This window comes from Symphalangus syndactylus, chromosome 17 (assembly GCF_028878055.3).
Source record: "Symphalangus syndactylus isolate Jambi chromosome 17, NHGRI_mSymSyn1-v2.1_pri, whole genome shotgun sequence".
In the NCBI taxonomy this organism is placed as follows: Eukaryota; Metazoa; Chordata; class Mammalia; order Primates; family Hylobatidae; genus Symphalangus; species Symphalangus syndactylus.
In genome coordinates this window covers 17395696-17417565 of record NC_072439.2, presented here as the reverse complement: position 1 = coordinate 17417565, position 21870 = coordinate 17395696, and the positions used below count along the sequence as shown (strand labels likewise).

Genomic DNA, 21870 nt, shown 5'->3' with positions numbered 1-21870 from the left:
GATTTGAAGACCCAGGATTTTTCCCAGTTTTCTACACTGGGGATATTCTAACCCCTAATGGCAAGTTGTGCTGTAAATGACGACAGTCATGGTATGTGAAACCTACCACACTGGTGTGATGAAAAAGTTCTGGGCCAGGTGTGGTGGCTCATACCTGTAATCCCAGCACTTTGGGAGGCCGAAGTGGGAGGATCACTTGAGGTCAGGAGTTCAAGACCAGCCTGGCCAATATGGTGAAACCCCATCTCTGCTAAAAAAAAAAAAAAAATACAAAAAATTACCGGGTGTGGTGGTGGGAGCCTGTCATCCCAGCTACGCGGAAAGCTGAGGCAGGAGAACCGCTTGAACCCCGGAGGCAGAGCTTGCAGTGAGCAGAGATTGCGCCACTGCACTCCACCTGGGTGACAGAGCGAGGCTCCGTCTCAAAAAAAAAAGAGAAGAAAAGAAAAAGTTCTGGAGCTATATAGTGGTAACGGTTGCACAATATCGTGAAATGTACATAGTGCCACTGAACTGTATGCTTTAAATGGCTTCAATGGTAAATTTAGTTTTTTAGCCACAATATTTACCACAATTTTTAAAATCGATGTTGAGATTGAGGGAAATACGGTAATAATAGAAGAAATATGGTAATAAATAGCCAAAGTGAAGGAGCACGACCAAGTTGCAGACCATCCCAGACGCCCTTACCCTCCTCGCCTGCCATGACCCCAACTAGTGCCCCGGTCCCCCCTCCCTCACACCCCACCGTCCACCAGGGCTCCAGGGCCCCAGCGTGCAAGTGCACGCCCAGGTGCCCGGGCTCCTGGAGCCCCTCCCTGTCTAGCCCAAGATCGCCTGGGGTCTGACACCTTCTCTTCGGTTCTCCGCAGGGGACGTCGTCGTGCAGGCGCCCACCCAGGTGCCCGGCTTCTTGGGCGACTCCGTGACTCTGCCCTGCTACCTACAGGTGCCCAGAATGGAGGTGACGCACGTGTCACAGCTGACTTGGGCGCGGCATGGTGAATCTGGCAGCATGGCCGTCTTCCACCAAACGCAGGGCCCCAGCTATTCGGAGTCCAAACGGCTGGAATTCGTGGCCGCCAGACTGGGCGCGGAGCTGCGGGATGCCTCGCTGAGGATGTTCGGGTTGCGTGTGGAGGATGAAGGCAACTACACCTGCCTGTTCGTCGCGTTCCCGCAGGGCAGCAGGAGCGTGGATATCTGGCTCCGAGTGCTTGGTGAGCAGGGGATTTGGGGGAGGCGGAATGAAAGGCGGAGACTTGGGAGGATCAGGGAAGGTGGCAAAGAGCGGGGAGGCCTGGGACGGAGGGAGATTCCCTCCACAGCAGATTCCCTGGGGACAAAAGGAGGGGGCAGCGCAAAGATGGGGGGTGGGGTCGGGGGAGGTGAGTGGCGGGAGGGGCTGCAGGGCAGGAAGACAGCAGAGATCTCAGGGAGTAAGGACCAAGCCTGGGATCAGAACACCCTGAGGGAGAGGGAGGGGTATCTTGGAAAGGGAGCTGGGAGGGGACTGGGAAGGAAGGGAGGAGGCCTGGGTGGCCTCTTCTGGGTCCCTCCTTTCCTCATCTGTAAAAGAGTTGGTGACAATAGCATCACCCTTGGAAAGCTGTCCTGAGTGTCATCACTGCCTAGGAAAGAGTCTGTCTGCCCCCTTGGACTGTGTACCCATGAGGGCAGAACCAGGGCTATTTTGGTCACTGCTGGGCCCCAGCACTTTCCACCAAACAATATTTATTGAGCACTTATTATGTGCCATTCTAAGAGCTTTACCTGCATATTCTCATTGCCTATGATACCATCATTATCCCCTGTCGACAGACAAGGAAACTGAAGCACAGACTTGCCCAAGACCAAAGGTGCAGCCTTAGGGCAGTGGCGCTTCACCGCTGGCACATGTGAGCCCCTTAGAGCTGTCGGTTACTGTTACTTTATTTGGTAAAGAAGGAGAAAGTTGAAACAGACAGACAGGAAAGCAAGGATCCTGACACCCAAAAGAGGACGGGATCATGCTTTCATTTTCATGAGCTCCATGAAGCCCTCCTCTTGGAACTTGAGCAAGAAGTCTCTGTGCCTCAGTTTCCTCATCTGTGGGATAGGGATCACCATGAAGATTCAAAAAAACTGACCCTTTTTTTTTTTTTTTTTTTTTGAGACAGTTTAGCTCTGTCGCCTAGGCTGGAGTGCAGTGGTGTGATCATAGTAGGTCCTCACTGCAGCCGGGAACTCCTGGGCTCAAGGGATGTTCCCACCCTCCCTGTAGCTAGAATTACAGGAATGTGCCACCACGCCCAACTTGTTTTCTGTTTTGTTCTGTGTTTTTTTAAGCTTATATGCCCAGAACTATTCTAGGCCTGTGCATGAGAAACTCATGAAATGTCAAGAGCTTGGAACTGTGCCTAGCACACAATACCCAACCAAAGGCAGCTCTTGTCATTCCAGCAAGCCTGGGATTCCAGGTATCATGGTTTAGGATGAGGGTGAAACAGAAAGTGAGTCAAGTTAAGGAGAAATCTTCAGTAAATAATACAGGTAATGATGGGGAAGGAAGTTCCAGGTTTGGGAATCACCAGGATGATGATTAAGAGATGGTCAAGGTGGTTTTGGAGTCAGACAGACTTTATGTGAAAGCCCAGCTCTGCTGCTTACAGCTGTGTGACTGTGGGCAAGTCACTTCCCTTCTCAACTTCAGGGCTCAGGCTTCCTCTCCTCCACTGAGCCCCAGACTAGGATAACCCCCTTTGGGTTTCCCCTTCCTAGCCCTGCCCTCTCCAAGTCATCACTGCCTAGGAAAGAGTCTGTCTGCCCCCTTGGACTGTGTACCCATGAGGGCAGAACCAGGGCTATTTTGGTCACTGCTGGGCTCCAGCACTTTCCACCAAACAATATTTACTGAGCACTTATTATGTGCCATTCTAAGAGCTTTACCTGCATATTCTCATTGCCTATGATACCATCATTATCCCCTGTCGACAGAAAAGGAAACTGAGGCACAGACTTGCCCAAGACCACCCAGCTGCTCAGGGACACAGCTGGGGTTTAAACCATGCCATCCTGTATCCTTTTTTTGTTTGTTTGTTTGTTTGTTTGAGACAGAATCTCACTCTGTCGCCCAGGCTGGAGAGCAGTGGCACAATCTCGGCTCACTGCAACCTCCGCCTCCCGAGTTCAAGCAATTCTCTGGCCTCAGCCTCCCAAGTAACTGGGATTACTGGCGTGTGCCACCATACCCTGGCTAATTTTTAGTAGAGACAGGTTCCCCATGTTGGCCAGGCTGGTCTCGAACTCCTGACCTCAAGTGATCCACCCACCTAAGGCCCCCAAAGTTCTGGGATTATAGGCGTGAGCCACCCCACCCAGCAACCATGCTATCCTGTACCCTTAATGAATGCCCCCTTCTACCACGGAGGTGTTCATTGAATGACCTATTGCTTTTGTTCCTCTTCCCAGCCAAGCCCCAGAACACAGCTGAGGTTCAGAAGGTGCAGCTCACCGGAGAGCCGGTGCCCGTGGCCCGCTGTGTCTCCACAGGGGGTCGCCCGCCGGCGCAAATCATCTGGCACTCAGACCTGGGCGGGATGCCCAATACAAGCCAGGTGCCAGGGTTCCTGTCTGGCACAGTCACTGTCACCAGCCTCTGGATTTTGGTGCCCTCAAGCCAGGTGGACGGCAAGAGTGTGACCTGCAAGGTGGAGCACGAGAGCTTTGAGAAGCCTCAGCTGCTGACTGTGAACCTCACCGTGTACTGTGAGTGTGCCCAAGTCAGCGATGGCAAGAACCCCTGCCAGGCTGCCCCCACCACTGTCTACACTGACTCCCCAAGGCACTGTAGGCGTTGCTTCCATCATCTGCACCGGCTCCCCTGACTCCTATCTACACGACCCACCCCCACTGTCTGCACCAGCTCCCCTGGGCCATAAACAACACTGTCCCTGTTGTCTACACCAGTTTACTTGGGCCATAGTCAATGCTGGTACGCAGATCGTCTGCCCTGGCTCCTCTAGCTGCTGTCTGCACAGATACCTGACACTCTGTTGACTCCCTGGAGCACAGTCTACACTGCCCCTAAACTGCCTACACCCACTTCCCCAGGCAAGTATCCACAATGACCCTCCCCACATTGCTACACTGGTTCTCCTGGCCACGATCAACACTGCCTCCCTTAATTGTCTACACCCACTCCCTTGTCCTTTTCTTTCTTTCTTTTCTTTTTTTTTAAATAGAGTCTCACTCTGTCACCCAGGCTGCAGTACAGTGGCACGGTCTCGGCTCACTGTAACCTCTGCCTCCCAAGTTCAGGTGGTTCTCCTATCTCAGCCTCCCAAATAGCTGGGATTAAAGGTGCACACCACCACACCTGGCTAATTTTTGTATTTTTAGTAGAGACAGGGTTTCACCACATTGGTCAGGCTGGTCTCGAACTCCTGACCTCAGGTGATCTGCCTGCCTCGGCCTCCCAAAGTGTGCTGGAATTACAGGCATGAGCCACTGTGCCCGGCTTTTTTTTTTTTCTTTTCCTTTGGACAGGGTCTCGCTCTGTCACCCAGGCTGGAGTGTAGGGGCATGATCATGGCTCCTACAGCCTCAACCTTCCAGGCTCAAGTGATCCTTCTCCCTAAGCCTCCCAAGTAACTGGGACTACAGGTGCAGCCACCATGCCCAGCTAATTTTACAATTTTTTTCTAGAGAGAGTTTTGCTATGTTGCCCAGGCTGGTGTCAGACTCCTAGGCTCAAGTGATCATCCCGCCTCAGTCTCCCGAAGTGCTGAGATTACAGGTGTGAGCCACTGCACCTGGCCCCTTGTCCATTTTCTGCGCTGCCTTTACCATTGTCTACCCTGGCTCTCCTGGGCCACAGACAGCACTAACCCCATTGTCTACACCACCTATTTCGGCCACCAGCTGTGGGGTGTTTTCACTGTCTCCCATGGTGTCTACACTGGCTCCTATGACCACTGTCTACATAAACACCCCACTTTTTCTACACTGGTTCTCCTAGGCACTCTCTAAAGTGCCCCCCGACACTGTCTACACTGACTCCCTGGAGAACTGTCTGCATTCACCTCCCACATTGTATCAACCAGTTCCCCTGAGCCACGATCGACTGTCTCCGCCGGGTGCTAGTTGCATTGATCTTCCCACATTGTTTGTTCTTGCTCCCCTAAGCAGTGTCTGCAGAGTCCCCCAGTGTAGTCTCCATGCTCCTCTGCCCAATATTGTCTACACTGGCTCATCTACAGGCTATCCAGTCTCACCCCACATCACCACACTGGCCTCCTTGTGCTCTGTCTGCACAGCCCCCTGACAGCATCTGTCCTGGTTCTGCACAGCGTTACCTCCACCAGCTCCCTCACGGCATCATTGACATTGACACCCACACGTTTATCTCCACTGACGGCCCCAGGACTCTCTAACCACTGCTGTCTAACAGAAATAGCATGCAAGCTGCATATAGGATTTTAAATTCTCCAGCAGCCACCCCATTAAAAATTTAAAAGAAAGAGTCCAGGCACGGTGGCTCACGCCTGTAATCCCAGCACTTTGGGAGGCCGAGGCAGGTGGATCACCTGAGGTCAGGCATTCAGGACCAGCCTGATCAATATGGTGAAACTCCATCTTTACTAAAAAATACAAAAATTAGCCAGGCATGGTGGCGGGTGCCTGTAATCCCAGCTACTCGGGAGGCTGAGGCAGGAGAATGACTTGAACCTGGGAGGCAGAGATTGCAGTGAGCGAGATCGCGCCATTGCACTCCAGCCTGGGCAACAGAGCAAGACTCCGTCTCAAAAACAAAAAAAGAAAAAAACAAGAAAAGAAAGAGAAGAAATTTATTTGTTTATTTATTTATCTATTTATTTATTTGAGACGGGGTCTTACTGTGTCACCCAGACTGGAGTGCAGTGGCACAGCTCACTGCAGCCTCAACCTCCTGGGCTTATGTGATCCTCCCACCTCAGCCTCAGTCTCCTGAGTAGCTGGGACTACAGGCATGTGACACCATGACCAGCCAATTTTTGTTTTTGTTTGTGTTTTTTTGTTCTGTGATGAAGTCTTGCTCTGTCACCCAGGCTAGAGTGCCGTGGCGCAATCTCGACTCACTGCAGCCTCCACCTCTCGGGTTCAAGCGATTCTCCTGCCTCAGCCTCCCAAGTAGCTGGGATTACAAGCCCTGGCCACAGTGCCCAGCTAATTTTTGTATTTGTGGTAGAGATGGTGTTTCACCATGTTGGCCAGGCTGGTCTCAAACTCCTGACCTCATGATCCACCCACCTTGGCCTCCCAAAGTGCTGAGATTACAGACGTGAGCCACTGCACCCGGCCTATTTTTATTTTTTCTGGAGACAGGATCTCCCTATGTTGCCCAGGCTGGTCTCGAACTTCTGGGCTCAAGTGATCCTCCTGCCCCAACCTCCCAAGGTACTGGGATTACAGGCATGAGCCACTGTGCCTGGCCAAAATTAATTTTAATAATTGCCTTTACTTACCCCAATATACCCAAAATATTATTTCAACTTGTGATTGGTTTTTTTTTAATTATTCTTGAGATCTTTCCCATTTATTTTGTCCTAGTAAAGCCTTTGAAATCTGGTGTGTGTTTCGGCCTGGCTGTATTTCGAGTGCGCGGTAGTCACATGTGGCCAGGAGGTGCCATATTGGACAGCACAGATCTAGACTAAGTTCCCACATCGTCTACACTGGCTCATTCAAATACTGTCTACACACACACACACAGAGCCTGTCTTAATTTCGTCAGCTCCCGCGGACACACTCAATATGTGGGGGTGATCTCACCCCTACCACAACATTTTCAACACTGGCCCTACAATATAACATCTGCTGTAATATTCCAACACCCTGTCTACACTGAGCCCATCAGTAATATCCACACAAACTCTTCTAGGCATCATTCATACCGTTCCTCCCACCATTGTCTATACTGCTTACTCCCCGCCAGGCAATTGGTACACAGATTCCCTCAGGTACTGTCTATACTGGAGTCCCTCAATCCCTCAACACTGTCACTGGGTCTGAATGAGGGGGAGATCTACACTGACTCCTACTCCTCGCTCCTGAAAAAAACCCTGTCCCATTGGCCTGCCCCCCGAGAACATTGAAAGGTCTTCGCTGTCAATCACGTCTGGGATGGCTGAGCAGCAGCCTAGAGCAGGGTTATCCAGGACTCTTTCCCGCAGGACTTGTCAGAGCCTTGAATACACTGCTGTGTGTTATGAGTGGTCATTGCCTATGAGTGAGAAAAGGAGGAGGCCTTTTCCTGCAGGACACCCAAGCCATGCCTGGTCCAGGCTACCCAGGAAAGCTAGTGGAGAAAAGCAGGTCCTCGGAAGCCCTCTCCATGTCCCCACTGACCAAGGACTCCCAGGCTTCTGCTGTCTGCGGCACACCATCTACCTAGACTCCTCCTAGGCCTCTCCAGCTCCCGCTGTTTTCCAAATATCCCCAGGCCTTTTCCTGCAGTGTCGTGAATCCCATGTAGCCCCAGGCCCCCCAGAGGCTCCCAGTCTCTGAACCTCTGTGTCCATTTCCTGCAGACCCCCCAGAGGTATCCATCTCTGGCTATGATAACAACTGGTACCTCGGCCAGAATGAGGCCACGCTGACCTGCGACGCTCGCAGCAACCCAGAGCCCACAGGCTATAACTGGAGCACGTGAGTCCTGGGTCTCAGGGAGGAGGGGCTGGGGGTCTGGACCCCTGGGACTGAGGGAGGAGGGGCTGGGGGCCTGGACCCCTGGGTCTGAGGGAAGAGGGGCTGGGGGTCTGGACCCCTGGGTCTGAGGGAGGAGAGGCTGGGGGCCTGGACCCCTGGGTCTGAGGGAGGAGAGGCTGGGAGCCTGGACTCCTGGGTCTGAGGGAGGAGAGGCTGGGAGCCTGGACTCCTGGGTCTGAGGGAATAGGGGCTGGGGGTCTGGATTCCTGGGACTGAAGGAGGAGGGGCTGGGGGTCTGGACCCCTGGGACTGAGGGAGGAGGGGCTGGGGGTCTGGATTTTTGGGACTGAGGGAGGAGGGGCTGGGGGCCTGGACTCCTGGGACTGAGGGAGGAGGGGCTGGGGGCCTGGATCCCTGGGTCTGAGGGAAGAGGGGCTGGGGGTCTGGACCCCTGGGTCTGAGGGAGGAGAGGCTGGGGGCCTGGACCCCTGGGTCTGGGGGAGGAGGGGCTGGGGGCCTGGACCCCTGGGTCTGAGGGAGGAGAGGCTGGGAGCCTGGACTGTTGGGTCTGAGGGAAGAGGGGCTGGGGGTCTGGACCCCTGGGACTGAGGAAGGAGGGGCTGGGCCTGGACCCCTGGGTCTGAGGGAAGAGGGGCTGGGGGTCTGGACCCCTGGGTCTGAGGGAGAAGAGGCTGGGAGCCTGGACCCCTGGGTCTGAGGCAGGACGGACTGGGGCCTGGACTCCTGGTCTAAGAGAGGAGGGGGATTCAGAGAAGAAAAAAAGAGAAGGAGGTTGACTTCGGGCCCCCTAGTGGGGGGCGTCTCTGTTTTGACATCTCTGTTTTGCAGTTGAGGTGTTTAGCAGGTGGTTGAATCCTGGCCGGTGGATGCACCTGCTTTTTGGGGTGTGCCTGCTCTGTGCCCCGTACTTCCCCCGAATCCCACGTGACCCCATGCCGTGCACAGTCAGTAGCTGTTGCCCTGCCCAGGTTAAAGACCAGCCACAAGAGGGCAGAAGCGGCCCTTGAATCAGCGCCTGGCTCCAAAGCTGGTCCTCCGCCTCTTAGCCAAGCTTGTCTAACCTGCAGGCCACATAATTTGTAAACTTTCTTAAAACATGAGACTTTTTTTTTTTTTGCGAATTTTTTTAGCTCATTAGCTATCGTTAGTGTTAGTGTATTTTATGTATGACCCAAGACAGTTCTTCCAGTGTGGCCTGGGGAAGCCAAAAGATTGGACACCCCCACTCTAGACTGTAACCACCTCACCCTCACCGTCTCCTTGTGTAACCTACTTGGTTACCTCTGGACGGAGCAAGTACTATCCTCATTGTCTAGATGAGAAAGTTGAGGCTCACAGGTTTCCCCAGATTCATACTGAGGCTGAGGTCAAGAGCAAGGTAAGAAAAAGGCAAAGAGATAATACATAATTTTATAATATATAATTTTACATAAATTACATAATTTTACTGAACCACCTTTTTTTTTTTTTTTAAGAAGGATCTCTCACCGAGGCTGGAGTGCAGTGGCATGATCACAGCTCACTGCAGTCTGGACCTCCCTGGGCTCAGGTGATCCTCCCACCTCCAGCCTCCTGAGTAGCTGGGACTACAGGCACACGCCACCATGCTCAGCTAATTTTGTTGTATTTTTTTTTGCAGAGACAGGGTTTCGCCACATTGCCCAGGCTGGTCTTCAACTCCTGGGCTCAAGCAATCAACCCACCTCAGCCTCCTAAAGTGCTGGGATTACAGGCGTGAGCCACCTTGCCCAGCCTTAGGTCTTTTTCCTTATTACAAAAATAACTTGTGTCCACTGTAGAAATATGAAACAATTTAGTTATGAGCAAAAAGAAGAAAGTAGTGCCTATAGTCAAGTGTACCCAGCCACCTCCAGAAATACCCAGTGACCCCTTATTATACATCCTTCTGTCTTTTTTCTCTCTGTTTCTAAACAAAGACTGGAATTATGCTGTACATATAATTTTGAAACTTTTCATCTATCTTGTGAATACCTTTCCATGTCAAAGCACATAGATCCACAACTCCATTTTCCCCCACGTTGTATTAGGAAGACTGTCAAACATACAGAAAAATCATAGGAATTTTCCAGTGAACACGTAAGATTCCACCACGTGGATTCCCCCACTAACATTTTACTGTGCTTGCTTTATCACGTTTCTGTGATTCCTTCAGTCCCTCTATTCATCCATCAATCATATTATGCATTTCAGAGCACCCCCAGCTCCCCTGCTTTTTTTTTTTTTTTTTTTTTTGAGACAGGGCCTCACTCTGTTGCTCAGGCTGTAGCGCAGTGGCTCAATCACAGCTCACTGCAGCCTTGAATTCCTGGGCTCAAGCGATCCTCCAGCTTCAGCCTCCCAGATAGCTGGGACTACAGGCACACACCACCACACCTGGCTAACCTGGCCCCTTTTTTAATGTTGCTGGAATTCCACCACTTAAAAAAAAAAAAATTTAAAGAATAGAGACAGGATCTCACTATGTTGCCCAGGCTGGTCTTGAACTCCTGTACTCAAGCAGTCCTCTCACCTGGGCCTCCCAAAGGGCAGGGAAGGGATTCCAACATATGTGGATGTCATCAGTTATTTAACCAGTCCCTAGTAGAGGACACAGATGTCATTTTCCATTTTCAACTTGGCAAATGCCGTGGTGGTGACCATCCCCACTGGTCATTTGTTAGCAGTTGTCCGTGGAAGGAATTGCCGGTCAAAGGTTTTCAACTGGTGTGATGGTGCCTTTACTGTCCTGCCTCAAAGCACCACAATTCAAGCTCTTGAGCCAGATAGCTGCGTTTGCATCCCAGCTCTGCAGAGCACCCAAAGCCTGATGCTTCCATCTCCTCCACCTCTGTTCATTAAACCAGTGTTCCTTGACTACTTACTGTGTGCCAGGTACAATTAACCAACATACGTTGGCCGATAAAACAGACCAAATTTCCTCCCCATATAGAGCTTCCATTCTAGTGGTGAAAGAAACAAGAAGCAAGATAAAGTCATAAAGTGTGTAGTGTGTGTTCAATGGTGATAAATACCATAGAGAAGATAAAGCAGAGAAGAGAATGGGACTGGGCACCGTGGCTCATACCTGTTATCTCAGCACTTTGGGAGGCAGAGATGGGAGGATCACTTGAGGCTAGGAGTTTGAGACCAGCCTGGCCAACATGGCGAAACCTCATCTCTACCAAAAAAGATACAAAAATTGGCCGGGTGTGGTGGCATGCACCTGTAGTCCCAGCTACTCAGGAGGCTGAGGTGGGAAGATTCCATGCACCCAGGAGGTGGAGGTTGCAGTGAGTCAAGATGGTGCCACTGCACTCCAGCCTGGGTGACAGAGTGAGACGCTGTCTCAAAAAAAAATAAATAAAAAGAGAAGGGGATGGGAAGGGTGATCATCACAGTTGAAACAGGGTGGCCAAGTGAGGTGTTACTAAGGTGACATCCCAGCAGAGGCCTGAAGGAGATGAGGGTGAGCTCTGCGGGTACCTAGGGGGGAAAGCATTCCGGCAGAGGGAACAGCATTTCTATCCATCGGTCCCTGCATAAGCAAACCCTGGACACCTAACTGGAGAGTTTGAGGACCAACAAGGAGGCCACGGTGGATGCAGAGGCAGGAGCAAAGGGGAGAGTAATGGAAAACGTGGGCAGAGGTAGCAGAGGCCAGATCACGTGGGGCCTGTGACACGCGAAGACTTCGGTTTAACTCTGAGCCAGGCTGAGCCGCCAGAGGGTACTGAGCCGAGGGATGGGAACTGACTTAGGGTTCACAGGCGACCTCTGGTGGCCATTTGGGGAACAGACGAGGAGGCGAGGGCAGAAACGGAGCCCAGCGTGGAGGCGGCTGCTGGGGGCCGGGATGCACAGCGCCAGAGCAGGGAGGTAGCCGTGGAAGCCCGGAGGAGCGGTGGGATTCTGGACAGATCTTAAGGCGGGGCCGACATGATTGGCTAATGGGTTGGGTGTGGGCATGAGAGGAAGGGAAGAGTCGGGGGGCCTCCAGAGTTGCTCTCCGCTTATGCTGTAGAGGGCGTGAGGGTTTCTGGGCACGTAGTGAGTGCTCAATCACTGTCCCTCCGGAGCTGCAGCAGAAGCCACCTCCTCACCTTTCTGTCTCTCCCAGGACCATGGGTCCCCTGCCACCCTTTGCTGTGGCCCAGGGCGCCCAGCTGCTGATCCGTCCTGTGGACAAACCAATCAACACAACCTTAATCTGCAACGTCACCAATGCCCTAGGAGCTCGCCAGGCAGAACTGACCGTCCAGGTCAAAGGTGAGGAACTCCCTGGGTGGGGATAACAGGGACCAAAGGAAGAGGTCGAGGCAGGGTTCCCTCTCTAATGCTCTCTGGCTCCCATCCTTCTCCTAAGCCTTCTCACAAAAGGACCAGTGGGGCCAGCTTTACTCCCCTGTTAACTCCATACCTATACCACTGGTACCGTTGTTCAGCTGCCTGGATACACTCCCTCCACACACACAGGTTGGGATAGATGTGGAATCCCTCTCTCTCAGGGACTCAGGCCTTTCCAAATGTATTAGGCAGACCTCTATCAATTGCAATTGACAGAAACACAACTCAAAGTAGTCTAAGCAAACAAACAAACAAACGAAACAGGACTTTATGGAAAATTCACCTTCAGGTATTGTTAGATCCAGGGGCTCCAACCATGTAACCCAGGAACTTTTATTTTATACATCTCTTGTCTCTGCTTTTCGTTATACTGGCTTTATTCTCAGGCAGGCTCTGAAGCAAGATGGCCCTCAGCAGCAACAGGCTCACATCCTACCAGAATAGCAACAGCAGGAGAAAAAACACACCACTTTCAATAACTGTAGCCAAAGTCCCAGGGCTGGCTCTCATTGGCCCAGCTTAGGCCACAGCCCAGCTATGAACCAATCATAGCAGCCAGGGAGAATGGAATGTTCTGATTGGCCAGGCCTGTGTCAAAGTCCCATTCTAGGAACCAGAGGGTGGGATCCAGTCCACCTGAATTAAATAGACTGAGGCAAGTGGAGTGGTGGCTCCCTAAGGAAATTCGAGATGCCATTTCCAGAATGAGGGATAAACCCCAAGAGCTTCCTTACCTAAGTATCTGTTTCCTTCTCTTTCAGAGGGACCTCCCAGTGAGCACTCAGGCATGTCCAGTAAGGACATCACCTTCCTGATTCTGGGAATCGCGATTTCTCTGATCCTGCTGCTGGGGATCGGGTTTTATTGCTATTGGTCCAGACGTTCCTGTGAGTTCCTTTGGCACCGTCATCTGTCTCCCTCGAGTGAGCATCACCAGATTTGCCGTAATTGAGCACCTACTATGTGCTGGGCTCTGTGCTGAGTCCTTCCCGTGTGCCTCTCACTGAATCTTCACCCCACTGCCATGAGGTTTCCCCCATTTGACCGATGAGGGTGCAGAGCCAGGGAGTCTCATTCACTGGTTCATTGATTACATTTACAAATATTATTTACAGAGTGGGAGAAGAGCGTATAGAGCCTTAAGGCGGTGGTAGGGACTTTGGAATTTAATTCAGGTGATGTGGGAGTCCCTGCCAGATGGATGGAGGGTGAAATCATGCTTAATCCCTCAGCCTTACTCCATCTGCCTTGTTCAGGAGTGACTCCTAGGAGGAGATGGCAGGAACTGGCTTAGCTCTAAAAGGGTCTGATGCTGTCACACCTCAAGAGATTTGCACAGGCCGTTCCCCTGCCTGGAGCACCCTCCCATGGCTCCTTCTGGAGAAGTGCGCCAGCTAATTCTGTAATCAGAGGAACGATATTTTGCTGAGCACTGTCTACGTGACACTTTGTATGTATAACCCCCTCGATTTTAATTTTTTATTTTTTTATTATTTACTTATTTATTTTTGAGACAGGCTGTCACTCTGTCGCCCAGGCTGGAGTGCACTGGCGCGATCTCAGCTCACTGTAGCCTCCACTTCCCAGGTTCAAGCAATTCTCATGCCTCAGCCTCCTGAGTAGCTGGGATTACAGGCATGCACCACCATGCCCAGCTAATTTTTGTATTTTTAGGAGAGACAGGGTTTTGCCATGTTGGCCAGGCTGGTCTCAAACTCCTGGCCTCCTGTGATCCACCCACCTCAGCCTCCCAAAGTGCTGGGATTACAGGTGTGAGCCACCACACCCGGCCTGTACAATCTCCTTGAATGCTCACAACCACCCAGCAAAGTGCTTCTCCCGTGAGCCCCATGTTACAGAGGAGGAAGTATTTGCTTTGAGAGATGAAGTTACCTGCCAATGGTCAAACAGCTGGAAAGTGGTCGATGGGGAGAAAAAGCCAGATCTTTGACTACCAAGCTTTTCCCTCAACCACTAAACAGATCTGCTCCCTTACATCCTGGGCGGATGCTGCCTCATCCAGGAAGCCCTCCCTGACCCCCAAGCATGGGCCAAGCATCCACTAGGCTCTCCCACTCCAGCCTTGCCCATTCTGGGTCATCACTGTGGGGGACTTGTTTGTCTTCCCCAGTGGACTGTGAGCCCCTAGAGAGCAGACCTGAGGCTGTCACTGTCGTGACTACGTCCCCAGGAGCACCTACCACTGGGCCGGGCATAAAAGAGGCACTCGAGGAAGTGTTTGCTGAGTGATTCAGTGTGTCAACTCCAGAGCCAAACTGCCTGTATCTGGGCCCTAAAGCTACTGCTTGATTAGTGATGTCACCATAGGCAAATAGCTTAATCTGTATGACTCAGTTTCCTCATCTGTAAAATGGGGTGATGGTACCTAATAATACAGTAAAGCACTTAACACAGCAGGTGGCACATTGTAAGCCACATACTGGGTATATATTAGCTGTGATTATTATTGCTATTATTACTATTATTGTTATTATTAACATAAACTGCACAACAGCAGGCATTTTTTTTTTTTTTTTTTTGAGACAAGATCTCACTCTGTTGCCCGGACTGGAGAAGTACAGTGGTGTGATCTTGGCTTACTGCAGCCTCAACCTCCCAGGCTCAGGTGATTCTCCCACCTCAGCCTCTCGAGTAGCTGGGATTATAGGCATGCATTTCCATGCCTGGCTAATTTTTTATATTTTTAGTAGAGATGGAGTTTCGCTGTGTTGCCCAAGCTAGTCTCAAACTCCTAGACTCCAGCAGTCCACCCACCTCAGCCTCCCAGAGTGCTGGAATTATAGGTGTGAGCCACCATGCCTGGCCAAGAGCAGGCATTTTTATCTGTTTTGTTCACAGCAGTGTCCCCAGCACCTAGAATGTACCTGGCACAAAGTAGACATTTACCATTTGCTGAATACTACTACTATTTGCTAAATAAACCCCTGTTGAATAGTCTAGGAACTGAAACACAGAGAGGTTAAGTCACTTGTCCAAGTTCACACAGCTCCTAAAGAACAGAGATGGAATTTGAACCCATCCATCTGGTTCTAGAGCCCAGGCTCGATATTTATGGATATTTAATAACCAGGTGAATAACTGGATGATCAGATCCTTAAAGAGCACACCCGCCATCCCTGTCTGACACATGTGTATACCATTAAGGGAAATGGCACCCCCATGTAATAGCAGAGGCAGAACTTGACATTTTCAGGGCCCTGACACCCAGGCATGTCTTCTTCCCATGCTTCCCAGCATTATTCCTTCCTGACGACTTCCCCTCCTATTTCCCCAGGTAATGAGCATGCCAACGCCTCGGCTAATGGGGTAAGTGCCATGTTGGAGCTAAGAAGGGTGTGGGGTCTGCACGAACTACAGACCAGACGTCTTCAGATGCCCACGGCCTGGCCTCAGGAGCCTGGGTCTTTTCTCCTGTTGCCTCGAGCAGCATTTCCCAACCCTTCCTGCTGGGCGGAATCCCCTGTAGAGTTTGCTAAGACGCAGCCCCAGACAGTCTGGTCTGTGATGGGGCTGGGGAATCTGCATTTTAATATCTGCTCCCTCCCCCCCCGCCCCCCGCCCCCTCAATTCTACCCATGGCCACACACCTTGAGAAGCCTCTATCCCTGGCTTCCAGGGATAGAGGAGGGGATGGGCCTGCAGTTCTTTGCACATTGGGCTTCAGTGGGAAGATGTTTGATTTTGTTCAAAAGAGCCCCAAGGCTAAAGTTTGAAAACCCTCTTCTAGCACGTCTCCTATTCAGCTGTGAGCAGAGAGGATCCACAGACAGAGGGCACAAGGTGACAGCATCAGGACTGAGAGGGGAGAGGGACTGGAGCTGGCAAGGACATGGGCCTCCAGAGTTGGACCCCACCCCAATGGATGAAGACCGCCTCCAAAGAGACCACCCTCCCTCCCTGTGCCAGACCTCAAAACAAGGGGGGCAGGTGCAAGTTCAGAGGTCTCCAAGACCACCCTCTGTTCATTTGCTAGAAGGACTCACTAGACTCAGGAAAGCTGTTAGGCTCACAGTTACAGTTTATTACAGTAAAAGGACAGAGATTAAGATCAGCAAAGGGAGGAGGTGCACAGCACACGTTCCAGGACAGATGAGGCACCAGCTTCCAGCTGCCCTCTCCCAGTGGAGCCGTATAGGCAGCACCTGATTCTCACAGCAACATGTGACAACATGCAAGAAGTACTGCCAAAGAGAGCAGCTCACTCGAGATCTTCGTGTCCAGAGTTTTTTGTTTGTCTTGAGACAGGGTCTGGCTCTGTTGGCAGACTGGAGTATGGTGGTGGGATCACAGTTCATTGCAGCCTTGACTTCTCAACTCCAAGTCATCCTCCCACCTCAGCCTCCTGAGTAGCTACGACTACAGGTATGTGCCACCACGTCTGGCTAATCTTTTTATTATTTGTAGAGTCGAGGTCTCCCTGTGTTGCCCAGGCTGGTCTTGAACTCTTGGCTTCAAGTGATACTTCTGCCTTGGCCTCCCAAAGTGCTGAATTAAGCAGCTCACCATCCACACGGTTGACCTCATACATCAAGCCAATACCGTGTGGCCCAAGACCCCCACCATAAATCACATCACTAGCATGAACCACCCAGAGTGGCCCAAGACTCTCAGATCAGCCACCAGGCAGGATATTCCAAGGGCTTAGAGATGAATGCCCAGGAGCTGAGGATAAAGGGCCCGATCTTTCTTTGGGCAAGGTTAAGCCTTTACTGCATAGCAGACCACACAGAAGGGTGTGGATCACCAGAGAATTTCGGTAAAAATTTGGCCTCTGGCCTTGAGCTTCTAAATCTCTGTATCTGTCAGATCTCTGTGGTTACAAGAAACAGCCACTGACCCTGGTCACCAGAGGCTGCAATTCAGGCCGCAAGCAGCTGCCTGGGGGGTGTCCAAGGAGCCGAGAAAACTACTAGATGTGAACTTGAAGAAGGTTGTCAGCTGCAGCCACTTTCTGCCAGCATCTGCAGCCAGCAAGCTGGGACTGGCAGGAAATAACCCACAAAAGAAGCAAATGTTTTTTCCAACACAAGGGGGAAGGGATGCAGCGGGAGGCAGCGCTGCAGTTGCTCAGGACACGCTCCGATAGGACCAAGATGGATGCGACCCAAGACCCAGGAGGCCCAGCTGCTCGGTGCAACTGACAAGTTAAAAAGGTCTATGATCTTGAGGGCAGACACCAGAATTCCTCTTATAAAGAAAAGCGTTTGGGAAGATACCTTGAGGGAGAGAAGACTTTGGGCCAAGATGCTAAATGGGAATGCAATGTTTGAGCTGCTCTGCAAGAGAAAATAAGCAGGACGGAGGATTTGCTCTGGACAGAGATGGAAGAACGGGGAACAGAGAAGTGTGGGGAAGAGATAGGAACCAGCAGGATGGCAGGGGCAAAGGGCTCAAGGGTGAGGAGGCCGGTGGGACCCCACAGAGTTGGGGAGACAAAGAAACATTGGTTGCTTTGGTGGCACATAAGCTCCTTGTCTGTCTCCTGCGCCCAGAATCTCATTAAAGTTTATTTATTGTACCTCCAGTGGCTGTGTGCAATGGGGTCTCTTGTGGAAATCAAGGAGCAGACAGGTTTCATGTGTACTGTCACCACATGGGATGGAACCAGAGGCATGGAAGCAAGACGCTAAATGAAGAGGGCCGTAAAGGCTGGGATTCCCAGGCACCTTAGGAACAGCTTGTCTTTTTTTTTCCTCTCCAAAAAAAATGTTTAAGAGACGGTGTCTACTGTCACCCAGGCTGGAGTGCAGTGGCACAATCATAGCTCATTGCAGCCTCTAACTCCGGGGCTCAGGCAATCCTCCCACCTCAGCCTCCCAAGTAGCTGTGACCACAGGTGCCCCTCACCATGCCAAGCTAATTTTTTTAATTAGATAGTACATAAACTTCCCAAAATTAGAAGTTATAAAAAGACATGAGGGATCCATTCTAATTTGTGTTTGGAGTATAATGGTCCAGCTCCATTCTTTTGCACGTGGATATCCAGTTTTACACAACACTGTGAATGTAATGAATGCCACTGAATCATACACTCAAAAATAGCTAAAATGGCAAATTTTCTGTTATCTCTTTTTAACCACCATTTTTGAAAATTAATTATACCAAAAAACCATTGAATAGTACAGTTTATTTATTTATTTATTATTTGTTTATTTATTTATTTATTTTAGAAACAGAGTCTCATTTTGTTGCCCAGGCTGGAGTGCAGTGGCGTGATCATGGCTCATTGCAGCCTCGACCTGCTGGGCTCAGGCGATCCTTCCATGTCAGCCTCCCGAGTAGCTGGGACTATAGGTGGGTGCCACCCCACCTGGCTAAATTTCTTTTTAACTTTTGTAGAGATGGGCATCTTGCTATGTTGCCTAGGCTGGCCTGGAACTCCTGGACTCAAGTGCTCCTCCTGCCTCAGCCTCCTAAAGTGCTGGGATTACAGATGTGAGCCACCGCGCCCGCCCTGGACCTTACTTTTGTTGCTCAGTTTCTGGTAATTCAGAGAGTGCCTCCTTAGTTGTTCTACACCCACCTCATATTCTATGGGAGGGATGCACAGGGCTTTTATAACGGGCCCCTAAGGACAGGCATTTGTATCATTTCCAGCCTTTTACGATTACAATGTTGTAGTGAATAACTTTACACACTGTCATTTATTTTACTTATCTTTTTTTTATTTTAGAGACAGAAATCTTGCCATCTTGCCCAGGCTGGTCTCAAACTCCTGGGCTCAAACAATCCTCCTGCCTCGGCCTCCTAAAGTACTGGGATTTATAGGCATAAGCCACCGTGCCTGGCCAATGCACACCTGTCATTTAGCTCATGTTGACACCTGAGTGTAGGTCACACTCCTGGAGGTGGAATTGCTGGGCCAAAGAGTATGTTTCTTGTCATTGTGATAGATATTGACAAATGAACCCTCACAGAAGTTGTGCTGAGTTCTGTTCCCACCAGCGACGTAGGTGATGACCTTTTTCTGGAGGGAGGGGGCATCCTTGGAGTCCACAGAGCCAGGAATGCAGAGTGGACCCAGAATTTTGGTATAGGTGTTGTATAAACTTATAGTAAGGTTAAGAAAACCGCAACTATCCATATCAGAGACTTGGCGGGGGGCAGGGTATGATGGAGATCATAAAGAGGCTAAAACACTCCACACCCTCCCTCTGCATTGCTCCTGCATGAGAATCGGGAATCTTTTCAGGTTAATATGATCTCACCTTGAGGAGCTGTGAGGTCCCAGAAGCCTCTGGGTTGCAGATTGCTTGGGGTGAAAATGCCTGTGCTACTGAAATCTAACTTTTTAAAAAAAATTATGAGCTGGGCGCAGTGGCTCACGCCTGTAATCCCAGCACTTTGGGAGGCTGCAGCGGGTGGATCATTTGAGGTAAGGCGTTCAAGACCAGCCCATAGTGAAACCGTGTCTCTACAAAAAAAAATTAGCCGGGCGTGGTGGTGCATGCTTGTAATCCCAGCTACTCAGAAGGCTGAGGTGGGAGAATCCCTTCAACCCGGAGGTGGAGGCTGCAGTAAGCCATGATCCAGTCACTGCACTCCAGCCTAGGTGACAAGAGCGAGACTCTGTCTCCAAAAAAAAAAAAAAAAAAAAAGAACTGGATTGTCTGGCTCTACTCCAGGCATGGCGTGCAGGGCCCAGTTCTGCTGCTCTGCTGTTTGTTCTGCTTTCCTCCACGTATTGGCATCACCCTCTGGTGCCAAGATGGCTGCTGCATTCCGGGCATCACATCCAGAATCAGACCCAGAGAAGCTGCCCATCCCTACCTGGGTGAGCTTTGTAGGAACGAAAAACCACACCCAGCAGCAGAAACCTCACCCAGCAGCGTCTTTTCCGGTCTCATTCACCAGCGCCGCCCACCACTCAACCAATCCCTGGCCAAAAGAATGGGACCGCCTGGAAGGCTGGACCAATCAGGACCTGCCCTCTGGGGCTGGGGAGAGGCCCGGATGAAGGCTGCAGGACAGGATGGAATCCTAGACTTCTGTTACCAGCAGTGACTACCTCTGTCTGGGTGGTTGAAACATGTTTGAATTTTATTCTCTTTTAAGTACTGTCTAAAAGTTCTGCAATAAACCTTGACTCTTCTTTTAATAATGCAAAAGGAATCGAAGTGTTTGTTTGAAAGGGAGAGGAAGAAAGAGAGAGGGAGGGAGGGAAGAAGGGAGGGAGGCAGGGAAGGAGACAGGAGAGAGAGTAGAATCCAGCCACCGGAAAATCCAGAATAGCTGGCTTTGCTTAACCCATGCCCGGAAATAACTGCTGGGTTTGCAACAACCTCTCTCCCGGAGACAGACCAAGGAAACTACAAAACTGCAGGAAGGATTGAAGGGCCGGGCACGGTGGCTCACGCCTGTAATCCCAACACTTTGGGAGGCCGAGGTGGGTTGGATCACCTGAGGTCAGGAGTTCGCGACCAGCCTGGCCAACATGGTGAAACCTCGTCTCTACTAGAAATACAAAAATAAGCCGGCCGTGGTGATGCGCGCCTATAGTCCCAGCTACTTGGGAGACTGAGGCAGGAGAATCGCTTGAACCCCGGAGGCGGAGGTTGCAGTGAGCTGAGATCGTGCCACTGCACACCAGCCTGGCGACAGAGCAAGACTCTGTCAGGTGGATTCTGAGGGTACTCTGACCCTAGGAACCTAGCATGAAATCTTCCAGGCATTAAGGAACATTGAGGATGTGGAGGATTGGAAATCCCTCCAGGGAAAATAGACTTCTCTTGAGCAGGGTCACAAGGGGTGGGGGCAATGTGGGAGGTGGGGCAAGTCCAAAGACAAGGTCAACAGCAATAATAATAATAACAACGACAGGCATTTGTTGCTTGTTTGCCGGGCCTCTGGCATACAATTCTCCCAACATCCCTGTGAGGTGGTGATGCTTTTCCCCATTCTCCAGGGGAGGAGGCTGAGGCCCAGAGAGGTGAAGTCATGCGCCACAAAATACCCCAGCCAAATGGTGGTAGAACCAAGTTTTCAGCCAGACTCACCAGCTCACGGCAGAGCTGCCTGGAGTCTACAACCATTCAGTCTATAGCCGGGCCACTCCATCCTTCAAGGCAGTTCAACGTCAAGATTCCTGATTTTCCTCAACCTGGGCCGTCTAGAAGATACCATCACCCCCGACAAGCTGAAGACGTGTGTCCGGAACACTCAGACACACACAAAGTGCTATGGATACACCACACCCAGACCTAGCTGTCTCTTCCTGATGGACCTCACTGGGTAGAAATGCCTGGCACCGCCTGCCTCAGATCCCTAGGTCAGCTCTCATTCCCGAATAGAAGTTTCTGAGATGATGATGAAAACGTTCTCTATCTGTGCTGTCCAATGGAGTAGCCACTGATCACATGAGGCTAGTGAGCACTTGAAAGTGGCCAGTTTCAGGAACTGCATTTTTAATGCATTTAATTTTAATTACTTTGAATATATATACACACATATATACATTTATATATACATATTCATACACATATATTATATATATATATTCAATTTTTTTTTGGAGATGGAGTCTTGCTCTGTTGCCCAGGCTGGAGTGCAGTGGCACAATCTCGGCTCACTATAACCTCCACCTCCCGGGTTCAAGCGATTCTCCTGCCTCAGCCTCCCGAGTAGCTGGGATTACAGACGTGTGCCACCATGGCCAGCTAATGTTTGCATTTTTAGTAGAGACAGGGTTTCATCATGCTGCCCAGGCTGGTCTTGAACCCCTGACCTCAAGTGATCTGCCTGCCTCTGCCTCCCAAAGTGCTAGGACTACAGGCATGAGCCACCACACCTGGCCTATTCAATATATTTTTTTGAGAC

The 21870-nt window shown here is 50.9% G+C and overlaps 2 protein-coding genes across 4 annotated transcripts in view; both read left to right on the top strand.

The window, feature by feature from the left end:
• Positions 1 to 17578, top strand: part of PVR (PVR cell adhesion molecule) — a 27286-nt gene extending 9708 nt beyond the window's left edge. The window contains exons 3-9 of one of the 2 annotated variants that reach the window (XM_055247135.2): positions 873 to 1220; positions 3451 to 3747; positions 7551 to 7668; positions 11807 to 11955; positions 12795 to 12956; positions 15329 to 15360; positions 15782 to 17578. In XM_055247135.2, the coding sequence (XP_055103110.2) occupies positions 873 to 1220; positions 3451 to 3747; positions 7551 to 7668; positions 11807 to 11955; positions 12795 to 12956; positions 15329 to 15360; positions 15782 to 15838 (1163 nt within the window). In that variant the 3' untranslated portion in view covers positions 15839 to 17578. The remainder of the gene's footprint in view (positions 1 to 872; positions 1221 to 3450; positions 3748 to 7550; positions 7669 to 11806; positions 11956 to 12794; positions 12957 to 15328; positions 15361 to 15781) is intronic. The other variant, XM_055247378.2, reaches the window with a different exon arrangement.
• CEACAM19 (CEA cell adhesion molecule 19) overlaps positions 16292 to 21870 on the top strand; it is a 21054-nt gene continuing 15475 nt past the window's right edge. Inside the window, exons 1-2 of one of the 2 annotated variants that reach the window (XM_055247138.2) lie at positions 16299 to 16416; positions 21120 to 21322. The gene's annotated coding sequence lies outside the window, so the exon portion shown is untranslated. Of the gene's footprint in view, positions 16417 to 21119; positions 21323 to 21870 lie in introns of both variants that reach the window. The other variant, XM_063620835.1, reaches the window with a different exon arrangement.